The following is a 15,731-nucleotide window of genomic DNA, read 5'->3' on the forward strand; positions in this document are numbered from 1 at the left end:
AATGTAATTTATGAAAGATACTTGATTGGATGAGTATGGAATTAACTATATTTGTATAATTAATTGTATTGGAGTGTACTTATATCAGTTATATATTTTCTAAATATAATCTCAAGCTCTTGGTTATCATGATATCTCATTGTATGTGATAGATTTTATTACTTTGTAAGTGATAGATTTTATTGGTTTGGTATATAATTTATACCATGATATTGATTTTTTTTTTTCCATATTAGGGAAGTTATTAATAGCTTTCCCGTGCATCACACAGGCTAGCGACTAGTTAGATTCTAAATTAAATTTCAATTGGAGTCCATTTTTCTGCCACATGTCCATCTATTTTCTTAATTTTTGTGGCAAGTAAATTATTGGGTGCAAAAACTGAAGAGTTTAAATCCAATTAAATTCTAAATCATATATATATATATATATATAATGAGAAACTATTACATATTTTAGAAATATATAGTTTAAAAAAAATGTAAGGTAATACTATGTATAATTTGAATCTTTTCTAAAAAAATTGTATAATTTGAACTGTATAATTGTGATTGTTTTTAATTGTACCCGTGCATATACACAGGACTACACACTCTATATATATATATATATATATATATATATATCTAAGAGCTAAAGTGTAGCATTTATTGTTCTTGCACTTCTGTTAAGCTACATTAGCAGCCACGTCACTATTTTATTTTATTTTTTTGGTTTTCCATCTTTATTGGTTGTCTATTGCAAAATTAATCTTTTTGTGGCCAAATGTGATGCAATACATGCCATCATAAATTCTAATTGTGTATTGTCTATATTGAAATATATTGAAAGATCCTTTCAACATTGAGTGTCATTTTCTTTCCATCCTTACACACACACACACACACACACACACACACACACACACACAATACATTTTGCTACTCAATCATTGCCTCTTTACCTCTCTCACTACTCTCTACTTCACCGTTACACTTCCTTCATCATTTTCTCTTTTTTATAACTTGACTCTTTTTCTTAACATTGAGTGTCATTTTCTTTCCATCCTTACACACACACACACACACACACACACACACACACACACACACACACACACACACAATACATTTTGCTACTCAATCATTGCCTCTTTACCTCTCTCACTACTCTCTACTTCACCGTTACACTTCCTTCATCATTTTCTCTTTTTTATAACTTGACTCTTTTTCTTCCCATTTTGTTTGTACCACCTACGATTACACTTCTTCCAACCTTTCCTTTCCCTCTTTGCCTCTACCTCTCCCACTACTCTCTACTTCACTGTTAAACTTCCTTTATCCTTTTCTCTTTACTATAACTTGACTCTTCTTCTTTCCATTTTATTTGTATAAATTTGATATTATTTCTTCCATTCAATCCATATTTTTCCTACACAAAAACTGTGAGTACTCTCTCTCTCTCTCTCTCTACTTTCTTTTAGTGAATTTTTGTTCTTTTTTATAACTCTAAATAAGATTGATGGTTTTTTTTTTTTTTTTTTTTATTTATTAATTTCCCATTACAAAATCTTCTCTCTCCTTTTCATGATTAATTCCTATTTTTATCCCACTTGAAATTTCATTGTTAGTTTGTAACAAAACCAATAATTCAAACTTCACTCATTCAATTAGTTCTCTAATTCTTTTTATTTTTCCATAAAACAACGTAGAACAAACAAACCTGCAGAACAAAATTCCAATTTCCCTTATCATTCCCTCACTTATCCACCTTAACAAAAACTTCAATCCCTAGAACCTTCTCTGCCATTTTCGCTTAAGCTTTATTAATTTTTTTTTTTAATTTTTTCTGGGCTTTGGAATCTCTCTCTGTCTTTGAGTCTTTGCTATGCTTTTGGACCTTAGAGGGGACTGTGTTGGTCTATGCAAGTGCTTTCGATTTGAAATCCCAGAAACTAACAAATCTGAGTTTCAGTTTTAGTTGGAATTTACATTTTGATCCAATTTTGTTTGGATCTATTTTATTGAAGTTTTACAAGTTGCATGTTGTGTTGCATTTGATCTCGTTTTGAATTTTTATGGAATCAATTTGCTTTGGTGCTTGAAAATTTGATTTTGATCGCTAATTTGTATAACGAATACCCTTTTCTTGTTTTAAATAATTACATGGATTTATGGAAAAGAGACGAAGAGAGTTAGAGAGTTTAGCGATTTTGGTGTTCACATACTCACATCACATTTCTTAGTTTTAATTTAGTGTTTTTATAAAAAAAGAAAAAAAAGAAAAAAGAAAATTGATGTAGAGGTACAGTTGGCAAATGATGTAGCATCAAAAATAATTTAAATTATTTTGTTTGGCACATCAATTTTTTCCATCCAATTAATAACAGTAGGGACTAAATTGCCAACAACGCTGAAAAAGTTAGGGACCAAATTGAGATATGGTGTAAAGAATAGGGACCAACTTTGTAATTTACCCATATATATATATATATATATATATATATATATATATATATATAATTACACCTATTTATTATCATTCTCATTTGAGTTTTAGGGAAAAAAAAACTAAATTATTAACATTTTTATTAAAGTGGGTATTACTATTACACATCATTTAGGGGGGATTCTTGATTTAGATGGGCTACTCTTACATTTTTGTGTTACACACACCTATACATTACCATTTCTATTTAAGTTTTAGGAGAAAAAATGAATAAAAAATACAGTGATTTACGTCTTTTTGAGTTCAAGAGAAAAAAAAAATGATTTACATGTTAAAAATTTTAAACATAATACATGAATTAATACAATACATGGATACAATACAACTCATAGCCATAGGTATAGTTAATGATGGGTAGTTATATACAACAAAAAAAGTTGGTGGTTATTATATCATCATTTGTAACTCTTAACTCTTTGATTTCTTACATCTGTGTAACTTATAGCTACTCATCTCCTATATATATATATATATATATATATATATATATATATATATTAAATTTCATTAATAAATTATAATTGCACCATATATATATATATTAAATTTCATTAATAAATTATAATTGCACCATATATAACAAACTATATTATGAATTCCACTTGCAACAAAAGTATTCTCACAAAGGTACGACAACTTTTCTTTGTATTTTACCAATCTTCTTTTCATTTTTGAAGTTATTTTTCTATTTTATTTGATGAATAAAATAAATAAAAAGTAGCTAATCTCAAGGTTTTTGTTGATGATGTTCTTCATATATAGAAAATCACCGAGAAATTAAAACAAATCTTGAAGTTAGGTAATAGAGAGAGACACGAAAATTATGAAATTTCACTTCTCTTAATGCAGATGAAATTCTATTATTTGTTGATTTTCTCAATAGATAAGCTTTCAAGTACTTTTTTTTTTTGGGTTAAATAGAAAATTTGATGTAATTGATGTTATTAACTATCAGTATATACACTTTTTTTTGAAGTATATATAAGTGGTTAATTGAAAATTGCTCAATTGGTTTTCTCATTCTATTATTTACAATTAATAATAATAATAATAATATAATCTTTTTAAATGAAGAATACTTTTTTTTTTTTTTTTTTTTTTTTTTTTATATAACGAGTCTATTTATAATATTTATAAATTAATAAGTTTAAAAAAAATCTGTCCAAAGCACAAGCCAATAACTAGATATGTAAAAAGTTGATAAATTTGTATTCTTTTCAACTAGACAAACAAATGTCATTAGAAAACATAATCTTTCAAATTCTTTATTCTTCTAATTTTATATCTATAATTAGAAATATGATTGAGTTTCTTATGGTTCATTTATATTGGACTCCTTGTATTTTGCAATGAATTAACTCACTTGATACATAAATTATAAAGTTTAAATGAGACACAAGGTACAAAATTAGATTCCAATTGAATTCCAATTTGGATTCTAATTAGATTTTCTCTAATTTTTTACTTTATATATATATATATATATATATATATATATATATATATATATAAAATGCATAGATAAACCCCCAATAGATAAACATAATATAATGAGTATGTCATTTTTCTATGGATTATCTTGTATTAAAATATTGTTTCATATTCATGTGAATGATTTTTTAAAAGAAAATAAAAAATTGGTCTCAAGTACTTACGTGTATGTGTGTGCATGTATAAGAGCATTAGCATCCGGAGTTCTAAAAAAATACTCATTTTACACTGTAATAAAACTACTTTATCTATTTTAACAACTCGTTTAACAATACACCCAACATCCCATTTCCTATTTTAATATACAACTCAACAAAATAATACTATAATATACTCAATCAAATAATATAAACAACCAATCTCTCTTTTCCCTCTCTTCGTTTCTTTCTCTCTATCCATAGCAAACCCACAACTGCTAGCAACCGTCTACCACCGAAACTCCGCCACCATTGAAACACCATTGCAACCATACCCAAAAAAAAAAAAAAAAAAAAAAAGCATAATTGGCTTACAATCACACATTTAGACTTTGATTGGTTCATGAAATGCTTTTGCTCTCAAACAACAAATATACAATCACAGGAAGAAACTCAAACACAAACCTATCTTCCATTTTTAAACACAACCACAACCTATAGATCCATATGACGCAATTATAATCTTAGTGTCCTACATAGATTAAGTGTAATCTTAACAATGTGTTTATAAACTCTTCGACACCCTTCCCTTGCAATATGGTTTTCAAGGGTTACCAATCGGGTCAGTGTCGCTAAAGTGAGCCATCATGGACGACGGTTGCAGAGTGTGGTGGTATATATGTTATGATCCTAGTGTCCCACATGAATTAAGTGTAAGTAAACTCTTGGGCACAAGCCAGTTTTCAAGCACTTGGACTTCACAGTTATAATTTTATAATATATTATTATTATTATTATTATTATAAAAAGCAACTAAAATAAAATAAAAATACTCAATTTAGTTAAATTATAACAATAAAAAAATTACATCATATTACATAAAGTTAGAGCATATAAAAATAAACACATCATTCACATGAATCATCCAATAACTAAGTCATGTAGTCGAAAAGTCTTGAAAAAACATATCTCATAGAAATTCAAAATAAATTTTTAGCTTAATCATTAAACCCTAGAGCATAACAAAATTATTTAAATCTCCAAATATAACTGATAACTTGAAAGTTCAGTGACTTGTAGTAGTTTAGTGTAGTCTTTATGAGTTTTTTCACATATACACAAGGTATTTTTTTTTTCTTTTATCCGTAGGTTAAAAGGATTAACCCATGCAACTTATTAGTTTACAAGGTTTGATAATGGGTCATTACATATTTGGTATTTTACATCAAACTATTTCGGATAATGCTTTAGTTCATGAGTTTCACAGTTTAACTGGTGGTTTGGTATGGATTTAATAACTATGCTAAATACAATTTAGTATACAATACAACTATATTATACAATAGTTCTTAAAATGTTCTCAATAGTTTAAAGGTTTGTAAGACATTAACCATTGAATGCATAAACAAATATAATTAAATAACTAATCAAACATTTTTGTCAAATTAATAATAATTTATTATATTTATATGTAATATCAATTAAATAAAAATGTATATAATAAAGAAGAAAATAGTAACACACCTAGGAGTAGGACTGGGAGTAAATGTGAAATTAAGAAAAAAAAAATAGTAACTGATATAAGTTTTCACTTTTGAAATATATGACTTTTTAAACATACAAGTGTTCACTCTATTCTTTCTAAAAAATAAAGGTGTTCATTCTATTGGAATTGGAGCAAACTCTAAAATATTTCTTGGACTTGGAAATCAATAGCATATTTATCAAACTACTTGATCAAATAGAGAAAAACTAAGAAAACATAGAAGAGAGAAAGAAAGATAGAGAGAATGAAGAAAGAATCACAGATGTAGATATAGATTTGTCAGTTGTAACGTAGTGTAATTTTTTGCTGATGAAGAAGAAAAGTTTAGGAAAAAAACAGTTTCATTTCTTTGTCAACAGCAAAGTAAGTCAAAGTCTCAGAGAGAAGGTTTGTTTATTTATTTATTTATTTATTTTAGTGAATGAGCAAAAATTTGAATTTTTTTTTCCTTATAAAATTAAATATTTTAAGAGTAGTTTTACTAACACAACACTTTCACAAAAATTTCACAACAAAATTTAGGTGGCAAGTTGTTAAAGGTGGGTAAAAAAGTGATATCAATTGTGGCTCTAAATTAAAACCAGATACAACTTGCCATACAACTTGCCATATAACTTTTATTGTGAAAATATTGTGAAAATAACATTAAGATAATCATATTCAAACTTATTTCAGTAGGGTTTTAACAAAATATAGGGTCAAGGTATTCAAAATTTTATTTTAGGGGGTCAAAAAAATTATTCATTTTTGGCCAGGTCAAGGGGTCCGTGCCTGAAATGTAACGTCGCCCCTGGCAGTTGATAAATCTATCACTTTCTGATAAATTTAACACTTTAATTTTATTTCTATCCTTTATAATATATATTTTTTATAAAAAGAAAAAATACTTTAGTTTTAAAGGCATTAATTGCATTTTATGCGTTCACCAATCAAAAAATACATATTTATTTTGGTTACTTGAAGAAGCGAAGACCTCCAATTTTAATAAATAAACTAGTTAATGGCCCTTGCTTCGCACAATTTTTTTAATTTATTAATTTATAAATATTATAAGTAGATTGTTATAAAAAAGTATTCTTCATTTAAAAGAAAATATATTATTATTATTATATAAACGTTGTTATTATTTTATGTTGTCCTCTTTAATTTGTGACTAAATTTGATTAATTTATTTTCCCCCTTTGAAGGCATAAATTGTAAATAATAGAATAAAAAAACCAATTGAGCAATTTTCAATTAGCGACTTATATATACTTTTAAAAAAAAAAAAAGTGTGCATACCGGTAGTTAATAACATCAATGGCATCAAATTTGCTATTTAACAAAAAAATAAAAAATAAAAAAAGGTACTTGGAAGCTTATCTATTGAGAACATCAACAAACAAAAGAACTTTATCAGCATCAAGAGAGGTGAAATCCCACAGTTTCCATGTCTCTCTCTGTTACTTTACTTCAAGATTTGTTTAATTTATCAGTGGCTTTCTATATATGAAGAACATCATCAACAAAAACCTTGAGATTAACTACTTTCTATTTTTTTTTTGTCAAATAAAAAAAAAAAAACTTCAAAAATGAAAAGAAGATTGATAGAATACAAAGAAAAGAATAAATAACTTGAAAAAAGAAAAGAAAAGTTGACAAAAGATATAAGTTGTCGTACCTTGTGAGAATGCTTTTGTTGCAATGGAATTCATAATGTAGTTTGTTATATATAGTGCAATTATCATTTATTAATGAAATTAAATATATATATATATATATATATATATATATATATATATATATATATATATATATATTATATATAGGAGATGAGTAGCTATAAGTCATGCAGATGTAAGAAATTGAAGAGTTATGACTTATGAGTTACAAATGATGATATAATAACTCACTAAAATAAATATTATTACATATATTGAAAATCTAACCATTGAATTACATATTCTTTACGCTTTTAATACATGTGTCAAATTTTTGTATTAATTGATTATTTTTACTATATGATTTATAAACTTATAGTTTATGCATAATTTTAAACTACAAAAACTTGTAATTTAAACAATTTATTAATGACATAATTAGTGATCTTTAATTTTCTAGAAATTTTGCAAGCATAAAGGATATAAGAAGAAGATGTAATTCAATGGTGGATTTGTTAAAATTCATTTTTAATAAAAAGATATTGAGTAAGGTTGTAGCCTAAGACTACAACCAATTTTGTAGCTAAACTTTTTCCTTTAACTAATTCTAATCCAAATGATTGTATTTGAATCAGTAAATGATATCCCTTTATCTTTATTGATTCCATATTAATCAAAATATGTTAGATTCGTAACAGTGAACAATAGATTTGCTTACTGTAACTTGACCTTTTATTATAGTTAAGAGAGTCAGCCTTCAGGATGAAGTCTTGAGTAATGCTCTAATTAGCGCCTTTGCTAAACAGATTTGCTTCATCCCTCATATCTAAACCTTCTCATCATTACCATTTGAGCACTCGCAGTAGTTCTATTTGAATCCAAACTGTTAGCAACTCTGTAGGTGCTTTTTAACTATGAAGTCTTCATGGTGTGAAGATTTGTCTTTGTCCCTCTATTTTCATAATGAAGATCCCAAAGTCCATGCGGGCTTAAATGAGCTTCTCAAAGTCTTATAAATATCCTTTGCAAAAAGTGGCATTCCTCCATTAATTGGAGCACGACAAATGATTTATTCTTGGTCCCCCATCTGCCGATAGACACACCATGAATATTGGTTTCTCTATCTTCTTGCTTCAGCTGGGTTGACAGATTTTGTGCACATAAAAGAAATAAATATGGGGAGACAGGATGACCTTGCCTTATAGTCTCCTGGTTGGGTTGATGAAGCATTTTGGTTTTTTATTAATCATAATAGAGGTCGACTCTTGTTGTTGTGATGATAAGTGTCCTTCACCAAAGCACAACAAGTTGTGGATTTAAGTATAAGAATCAGCCTCTTCAAACAAAATTAGGGACAAGATTTCCTACTATGAACTTTCTCAAATCTTACATAAATGAGAGTTTTTATGCACTGAATACAACATTTTAAAATAGAATATGTACCAAAGATATGTAGTTCAATGAAATTCATCTCTCGTTAAACCCCATGTTTCTCATTATTAATTTGTCTTTAAATAATCAAACCCCACCTAGTCATAAGCTTTTCTTTCTCGTATCTAATTCAACATCATATGGCTCATTTTCCCTCTCTTTTTGTTCTTATATTTCCGAGAGTAATGATAAGATCTCCCAATAAATAAATAAATAAATATATATATATATATATATATATATATATTTATATATATTCTTGTATTTCCTAGAGTAGTGATAAGATCTCGTAAGCGTCTCCTACCCTCTCTGCGTGTGATTGAATGGGCACACCAAATTATTCAGAAATTCACTGTTTGAAATTTGGATGTATTTTTTTGGTTCCTATAACCATCATTTTTAAAATGAAAGTTTTAAACTTCTATATTTGTTAAAGAAACCATAATGGCTCGTGGGAAGACATTATTCTGCATCTGCTTGTCAATTTCCAATCTCTTCTGCAAGAGATGTACCTCGTTATAAATTATTGTGCATCCACTGAAAGAAAATGTAAATTGGCCCCTACTTTTATTATATATTTTACAATTGCTAAAATCAAACAAAAGGAAGTTTGAATACATACCATATACATGCACAATTTTATATCAAGTTTGTTTACAATCTTTGCCGTTCCTCTTTTTAGAGGCTAAATCTTTAAATTCTACACTCATTAATGGTGCGTAGTTATTTAAGCTGTAAAAAATTGCAACCGTCTCATATCTCGGGCCTGAGGTGAAGTGAGAGAATTTAAAAAGGAACAAGACGAAGACGGAGCTTGATAATAGAGAGAGAGAGAGAGAGAGAGGGACAAGATTCTTCCAATACGTCACTCACAAATAATAATAATAATAATAATAATGTAACCCCACCAGTGCCAGCAGCGACACCAAGCCACCAACCAGTCTCTCACATGAATGAATGCAGTAAGTAGGCTTTGAACAATGTTGTTTTTAGAGCACAATGAGAGGCAGCATCATCAAAAGCTGATTGAAAGATGCATTGTCTCACGTGTTGATAAAGAAGCCAAAGATTAACTGTGCACAACATAGTAAAATGATAAAGGATGAGACAAAACAATGAAGAGAGGGAAACGGGTCATGTTTATTCCACAGTTTTTCAAAGTTCCATCAGTACAAGTATTGACAAAGGAGAGGGGGAGGAGAAATACAGTACCAAAAAAAAAAAAAAGAAAGAGTAAATTTTCTGTACCACATAGATTCTACTTACTGACCTAGTTGGCTGGCTGAACAACCCTAACCCCTACAGCTTACAAACCCACTTTCCCTTCCCCTCTTCAGATTCAGATGATCTGTTAGACAAAGGACTTTGATTTGTATTTGTTGTGTTACTTGTGTAACTCACAAAGTCATTACCTCTGTTATGTTACAGACCATTAGCCTACACATATCTTTGACAGTCCTACTTCTTTTCTTTACAAGTAAGATTGGGGTGATGAAAAATGGAAATAAAACCATCACCATTCCAACTAAAACTAATTCCTGCTAATTCAAAATCCTAAGCTCCAAGATCAACTGAGACTGTGCAGGAAAAGAAGCCCTGATGGAACACTGATATCTTTTTTAAGGGTCCAATTTCTCCCATTCATAACGCCCTGGGAGCGGCTTATCACTGACAGGATCAAAGTTGTACCTGCAGAGAAAACCCAAATTGATGAACATTATTTTATATCCGCTCATGGGATGTAAATGGATCCTGAATTTTACAAGCAAGAGAACTTATTTAAAGATTTTTTTTAAAACCCAGGAGGACAAAATGTAGCATACTTCTCAACAAATTGTCTTTGCTGCTCTTCTTCAGCACCTGCAAAAAACTCATCGATTTCATGTGATGTTGGGATATGCCTCTGTGTTGCATTCTGTGTTCTGCGGTTAGTCTCAGTTGAGCAAGTGGGCCTGGTAGTGGAACCAGGGGTTCTTATGTTATCCGGGTCCCTAATCAAACTGCAAGGTGTTGATTCTCTAGTGCTCCTGTCACAATAGAGATTAATTTTATTAAATACAACATAAATAAAGAACTACCAGAAACATACACCTGTTGTTAGCATTAAGATTACAGAAAACTAAAAGGCATGGAAAATTTTGTATCACAAACGGTGGCACCTAAAGCTGAGAGTTGAGTTGGACTTTATGATAAAAAAATATCCACATGAAAAAGAATATACCATAAGTAAGGAATAGTATCTACTAATATTTTTGTGTGTCATCCCACTGTCGTTTTTTTTTTTTTTTTTTAATCTTCTGCTCCCCTGCACCAATTTATGAAAGATATAGCCCACATATATTTCCCAACTGTAATAAGACCCCACCAATCATATAAAGGATAGCAACAGAACACAAAGAAGCAAACGTTAAGACAATTTTCTCTTTTAAAAAAAGAAAATAATAATAATCTAGACATGATTCAGTCACCAAAATTCCATAGAAGACTCTGTAATTCTGTGGTGAAATTAAATTCTTTTAATTAATGAAATTTATTTTTTGAGCTTTTATTCTATGATGTTTTCAAATGGGTGTTTCCTCTAATATCAAATAATAGTTTTCTCTTACGTGCTGTGTATCACCAGCCTACAGGTTAGTTTGAGTCTAACAAGTTATGGCCAAAGAAAGGCACCACACAAAAAATTTTGTTCCTTCCAATTAAGTATAATGCAGTGGGATCAATATCTTCGAAATATAGGATATATTCCATTTCGAAGCTCATGTGTCAGTACCATCTGAGTTTTAGAAACAAGTAAAAACATCATTATGAAGCACAAAGCAGTCTGTAAACAATCAAATTAGATACAAACAAACAAACAAACAGTAGCAGTGATTCTTCTCTACTAACCAGAACATATAATGAAGAAAGCAGCAGCGAATAATAGTAGAAATCTGATATTAATACGTTCTTCAAATTTCAGAAAGCCAGTTTTGAACGTTTCACTCGGAAAAAAAATAAAATAAAATAACGGTTTTTTGTATCTAGGCAGGTAAGACATTAAAACACAAACGTAACTGTTTTTTTTTTTTTCCCCTTTTAATTTGGGATTATGCCTGGTGGCCCTCATCTACTACTCTTGTTCTTATTACTTAGCAAGAAATTGGGGGGAAAAAAACACTACAAACAGACCTTTGAAAGAAAACACTAGTAAGAAATGGGAAAAAAAACAAAATAAACAGAGAGTAGCTTTTAACAAATATTGAACAATCAAAACAAATTTTGAATAAACTCCAAAATAAAATAAAATAAAACACTCTAAAGTATGTTTGGTTGCCAAGAAACGTAGGGAATTAAAGTAAGAAGAAAATTCAAAAATTGCTATCTTCGGTTTTGCTACTTTGATTCTCCTCCAATATGAAAAAATTGTACAATTTTTACAGCAATTAACCATCTCAAACCAAAACATTCAAGAGCCCAACTTCTACTTTGCTTTGAAAAAGCTATATAAAATGCTTCAAAAGGTAGAATTTCAAAATTTTGTACTACTAGTTGTATTAATATTCAATTAAGAAGATGAAAACACCCAAGATTAAAATTTTCAAACTCCTCATAATTCCCCACCATTTTTTACACCACCAAACAGCTTAGAAAAAAAAAGAAAAGAAAAAACCCAAAATTATTGCTTCCAAACCCAGGAAAACGAACTAAATGCAGTAAGTCCCTCCTCCCTTTCTCTTAACCCCAATGAAATAAAATAAAAAAACACGAAAACCCCATGATTCAAAATCAATTTTCCTAGATTTTCCCTCGTTTTCTCAAGAAAAAAAAAAAAAACACAAAGAAGAGGAAGAAAACCCCATCTCTCTCTGTCTTCAAACTTAAAGATAAAACGAACATAATCTAGAAATTCCCTCCCCTGCGAATAACCCAATTTTATAATATAAAAAAGAAAGAGAAAAAAGAAACCCTATCCCTATGATTCAATAATCCAATTTGACAGATTTTTCTCTCGTTTCCTCAGCGCAAACAACAGAGATTTAAATAAGAAGAAGAAGAAGAAGAAGAAAGAAAGACCCACCTCTCTCTAGCTTCAAAGTCCAAAACATTTTCTCCGAAAGAAGCTTCTTGAACCCCAAAATCAGTTTTATTAATAAGGTTGTCTTCTTGTTGATTAGTGTCCTCCACACCCACACCCACACCCACAATCTCATCGTGATTCTGGATATGAGCCTCTTTACTGTTGTTGTCGTTAGCGGTGGTAGTGGCGGCGGCGGCGGTAGAGTTCTTGTGGCGCTTAGAGTCGTGGGTACCATTCACAACAACGTTTGGTAGCGGCTTTTGGAGGCGGCGGCTACGAAGCTGTAAATAAGAGTTAGAGTTAGAGTTAGAATTCTGAAGGGCTAGGGTTTTGGCGCGTGTACGGACCCCGAGAGAGGACTGAGATACTTCCATCACTGCTAACTCTCCTCTTGTTTTAGCTTTCCTTATGTACTTCCCCATCTCTCTCTCTCTCTCTCTCTCCCTCTCAATCTCAAACCTATTCTATTATCTATTCTATGCTCTCCTCCTCCTCCTCCTCCTTTTTCTTCTTCTTCTTCTTCTCCTTCTCCTTCTCCTTCTCCTTCTCCTCTCAACTTATTATTCAAGAAACTCTCTCTCTCTCTCTCTCTCTCTCACAAAAAGAGAGAAATTGTTGAAAAAAAAACCTCTTCGGGGACGGTGCTATTTGTAGTGCCCCCAGCCCACAAATATGTGTATATATATATATATACATTTTTTTTTTTTTTTTAAAATTATCTATCTATTAAATCTATTTTGTGGTATGGTGGTAGGGTTTCGCGAAGTCAGGGCCACTGTACTTTCATTTCAACTTCTCACGTTTTTCTCCATTTTCTTTCCCTTTTATTTTATTTGAATTTATCATTTAATGCACAATTTCAATAATTTTTTTATACAAAAATAAAAATCAAGACAAAAGAGACGAAATTTGTGTTTCTTTGGACTACACCACAAATTTTCAACCGAAAAAAAAAATTATAACTAATATAATGATAAGTTATGATTTTTTTTTTTTTTTTTTTAGTCTTAATAATAGATTGTGTTTAGTATATTAGTGAGTGTTTGGATTCACATTTTTCCAAACACGTTTGTGTTTTCTGCGTGTTTTTTTTTTCCAACGCGTATGAACAGCAACATCACATGGATTTACAAAATGCACTGTTCACGGATCCCATGATACTATTCACACATTTAAAAATTATTTTGCTACAGTATTTTTAATTTCAGCAAAAATAAATTATATTCAAACTGACCCTTAATATCATTTTATAGTAATTATAATTTATAACTCACTCCCACAGATAACAAATTATAAAATTTGTTGTACTTTAACATTATTATTTTATCTTTTGTCCTATAATTAAAATTCCTATATCTTTATATAATTATAATCATTTTAAAATCCCTAGAAAGTAAGGACAAAGAGAATTTTTTGCTCAAGAAAAGAGAGAGAGAGGGAGAGATAAAAGACAATCATTATATGAGCAATTATTCAAAAATGAAAGTTTAAATTTCAACCTCCAATTCAGGAATATTTAATATTTTTGAGTCAAGAGGTAGAGCACAAGTGTATTAAAATAAGTTGATTTGCTTGATAGAAAGATAATTATTTGTAGGGAACATAATAATGAACTATTTGATTATCTCTTATTTAAGAATTTAATATATAACCTACCATCACTGATTACTCCACCACCCCTATCAACTGTGACATTGTTATTAATGTATAATTGACTTTAATTAAGTGATGATATGACGATCAATTCTTGTTCTATCTCTATTAATGGGAAAGGTTGTGGGTGCATGTAGCATTTGTTAAGTTGATATACAAATTAATGACTCAATTGGGTAGGAATATTATGCTTGCCATGTCAATAGATAAGGAAACCCTTCTCTAACACTAATACCTATTCTAAAGGTTCTTCATAGGGCCACGAAAACAGGGAAGACACACATAATGTAAAACGTGACTTTCAAATTTCTAAGCACACACCAAGACAATTCTCTAAAAATGAATTTTGGTTATTTATTTTAATTATGTATGATTAAGTAAGTTGATGATATAATTAAACAATACAAATATCACATTATGAGAGAGAGAGAGATTCAAAAATTTAATAATTTTTTTTGAATTTTATAGACAAAAAAAATAACTAAATAAAAACATGAAATTGTCATACTTTTTTGCTATGGTTTAATTTTTTTTGAAATTATGGATTTCAATTAACTTAATAGGTAAATTCTTTTGTCGTTGTATAAGAAATATGAGTTTAAACTCTTCCTACACCAAAAACCAATTAATGTTTTAGTTTGATGATATAAATCTATCATGATAAAGCAAACACCATAGGTTGTTACTATATTGTATCTATTAAATTTGTTTTTTAAAATTATAACCTAATTTCAAGGTAGATTCCCAAAAAAATTATACTCATTTTACTTTGGTAGTTAATTATTTTCTTAATTTTTAATGAGATCATAAAAATAATAAAGTTGACATTTTTTTTATTGGAATAAATTTTTGCTATTAATACTTTAGAAAATTTCATTTTATCAATTTGACAGGTAAAAAGTAGTCATAATGGGCATATCAAATCATTTAACCACTATTGTGAGCATAAATGACAATCAATCTCTCTCTCTCTCTCTCTCTCTCTCTCTCTCTCTCTCTCTCTCTCTCTCTCTCTCTCGGCAAAGTTAGGAGAAAATTTAATTAAAATTTTAATTGGAGTCTAATTTTTCCCCATATGTCTCATATAATTTTTAATTATTATGCCAAGTGAGTTAGTATTAGTGCAAAGCCAAAGAGTCAACAATAAAATTAAAGAGAAAAAAGAAAAAAAAGAAAGAAAGAAAGGTTTTGTTTGACTTTTACAAGGTATTAACGTCATTGTTGGCAATGGGGATTGAGAAAAATTAAAAAAAATAAATAACAAATAATGAAAATGGATTTTATATCTA

At 29.3% G+C, this 15,731-nt stretch overlaps 1 protein-coding gene across 1 annotated transcript; it reads right to left on the bottom strand.

Moving 5' to 3' along the window:
* Positions 1 to 9,848: 9,848 nt before the first annotated feature.
* Positions 9,849 to 13,437, bottom strand: LOC126688433 (cyclin-dependent kinase inhibitor 4-like). Its single transcript, XM_050383124.1, has 3 exons — positions 12,790 to 13,437; positions 10,556 to 10,759; positions 9,849 to 10,421 (listed from the first exon to the last, which is right to left on the bottom strand). The coding sequence occupies exons 1-3, from the start codon at positions 13,209 to 13,211 to the stop codon at positions 10,352 to 10,354; spliced, it is 696 nt and encodes a 231-aa protein (XP_050239081.1). The 5' UTR covers positions 13,212 to 13,437; the 3' UTR covers positions 9,849 to 10,351.
* Between the last annotated feature and the right edge of the window lie 2,294 nt (positions 13,438 to 15,731).

The sequence above is a fragment of the Quercus robur genome, chromosome 6 (genome assembly GCF_932294415.1).
Source record: "Quercus robur chromosome 6, dhQueRobu3.1, whole genome shotgun sequence".
In the NCBI taxonomy this organism is placed as follows: Eukaryota; Viridiplantae; Streptophyta; class Magnoliopsida; order Fagales; family Fagaceae; genus Quercus; species Quercus robur.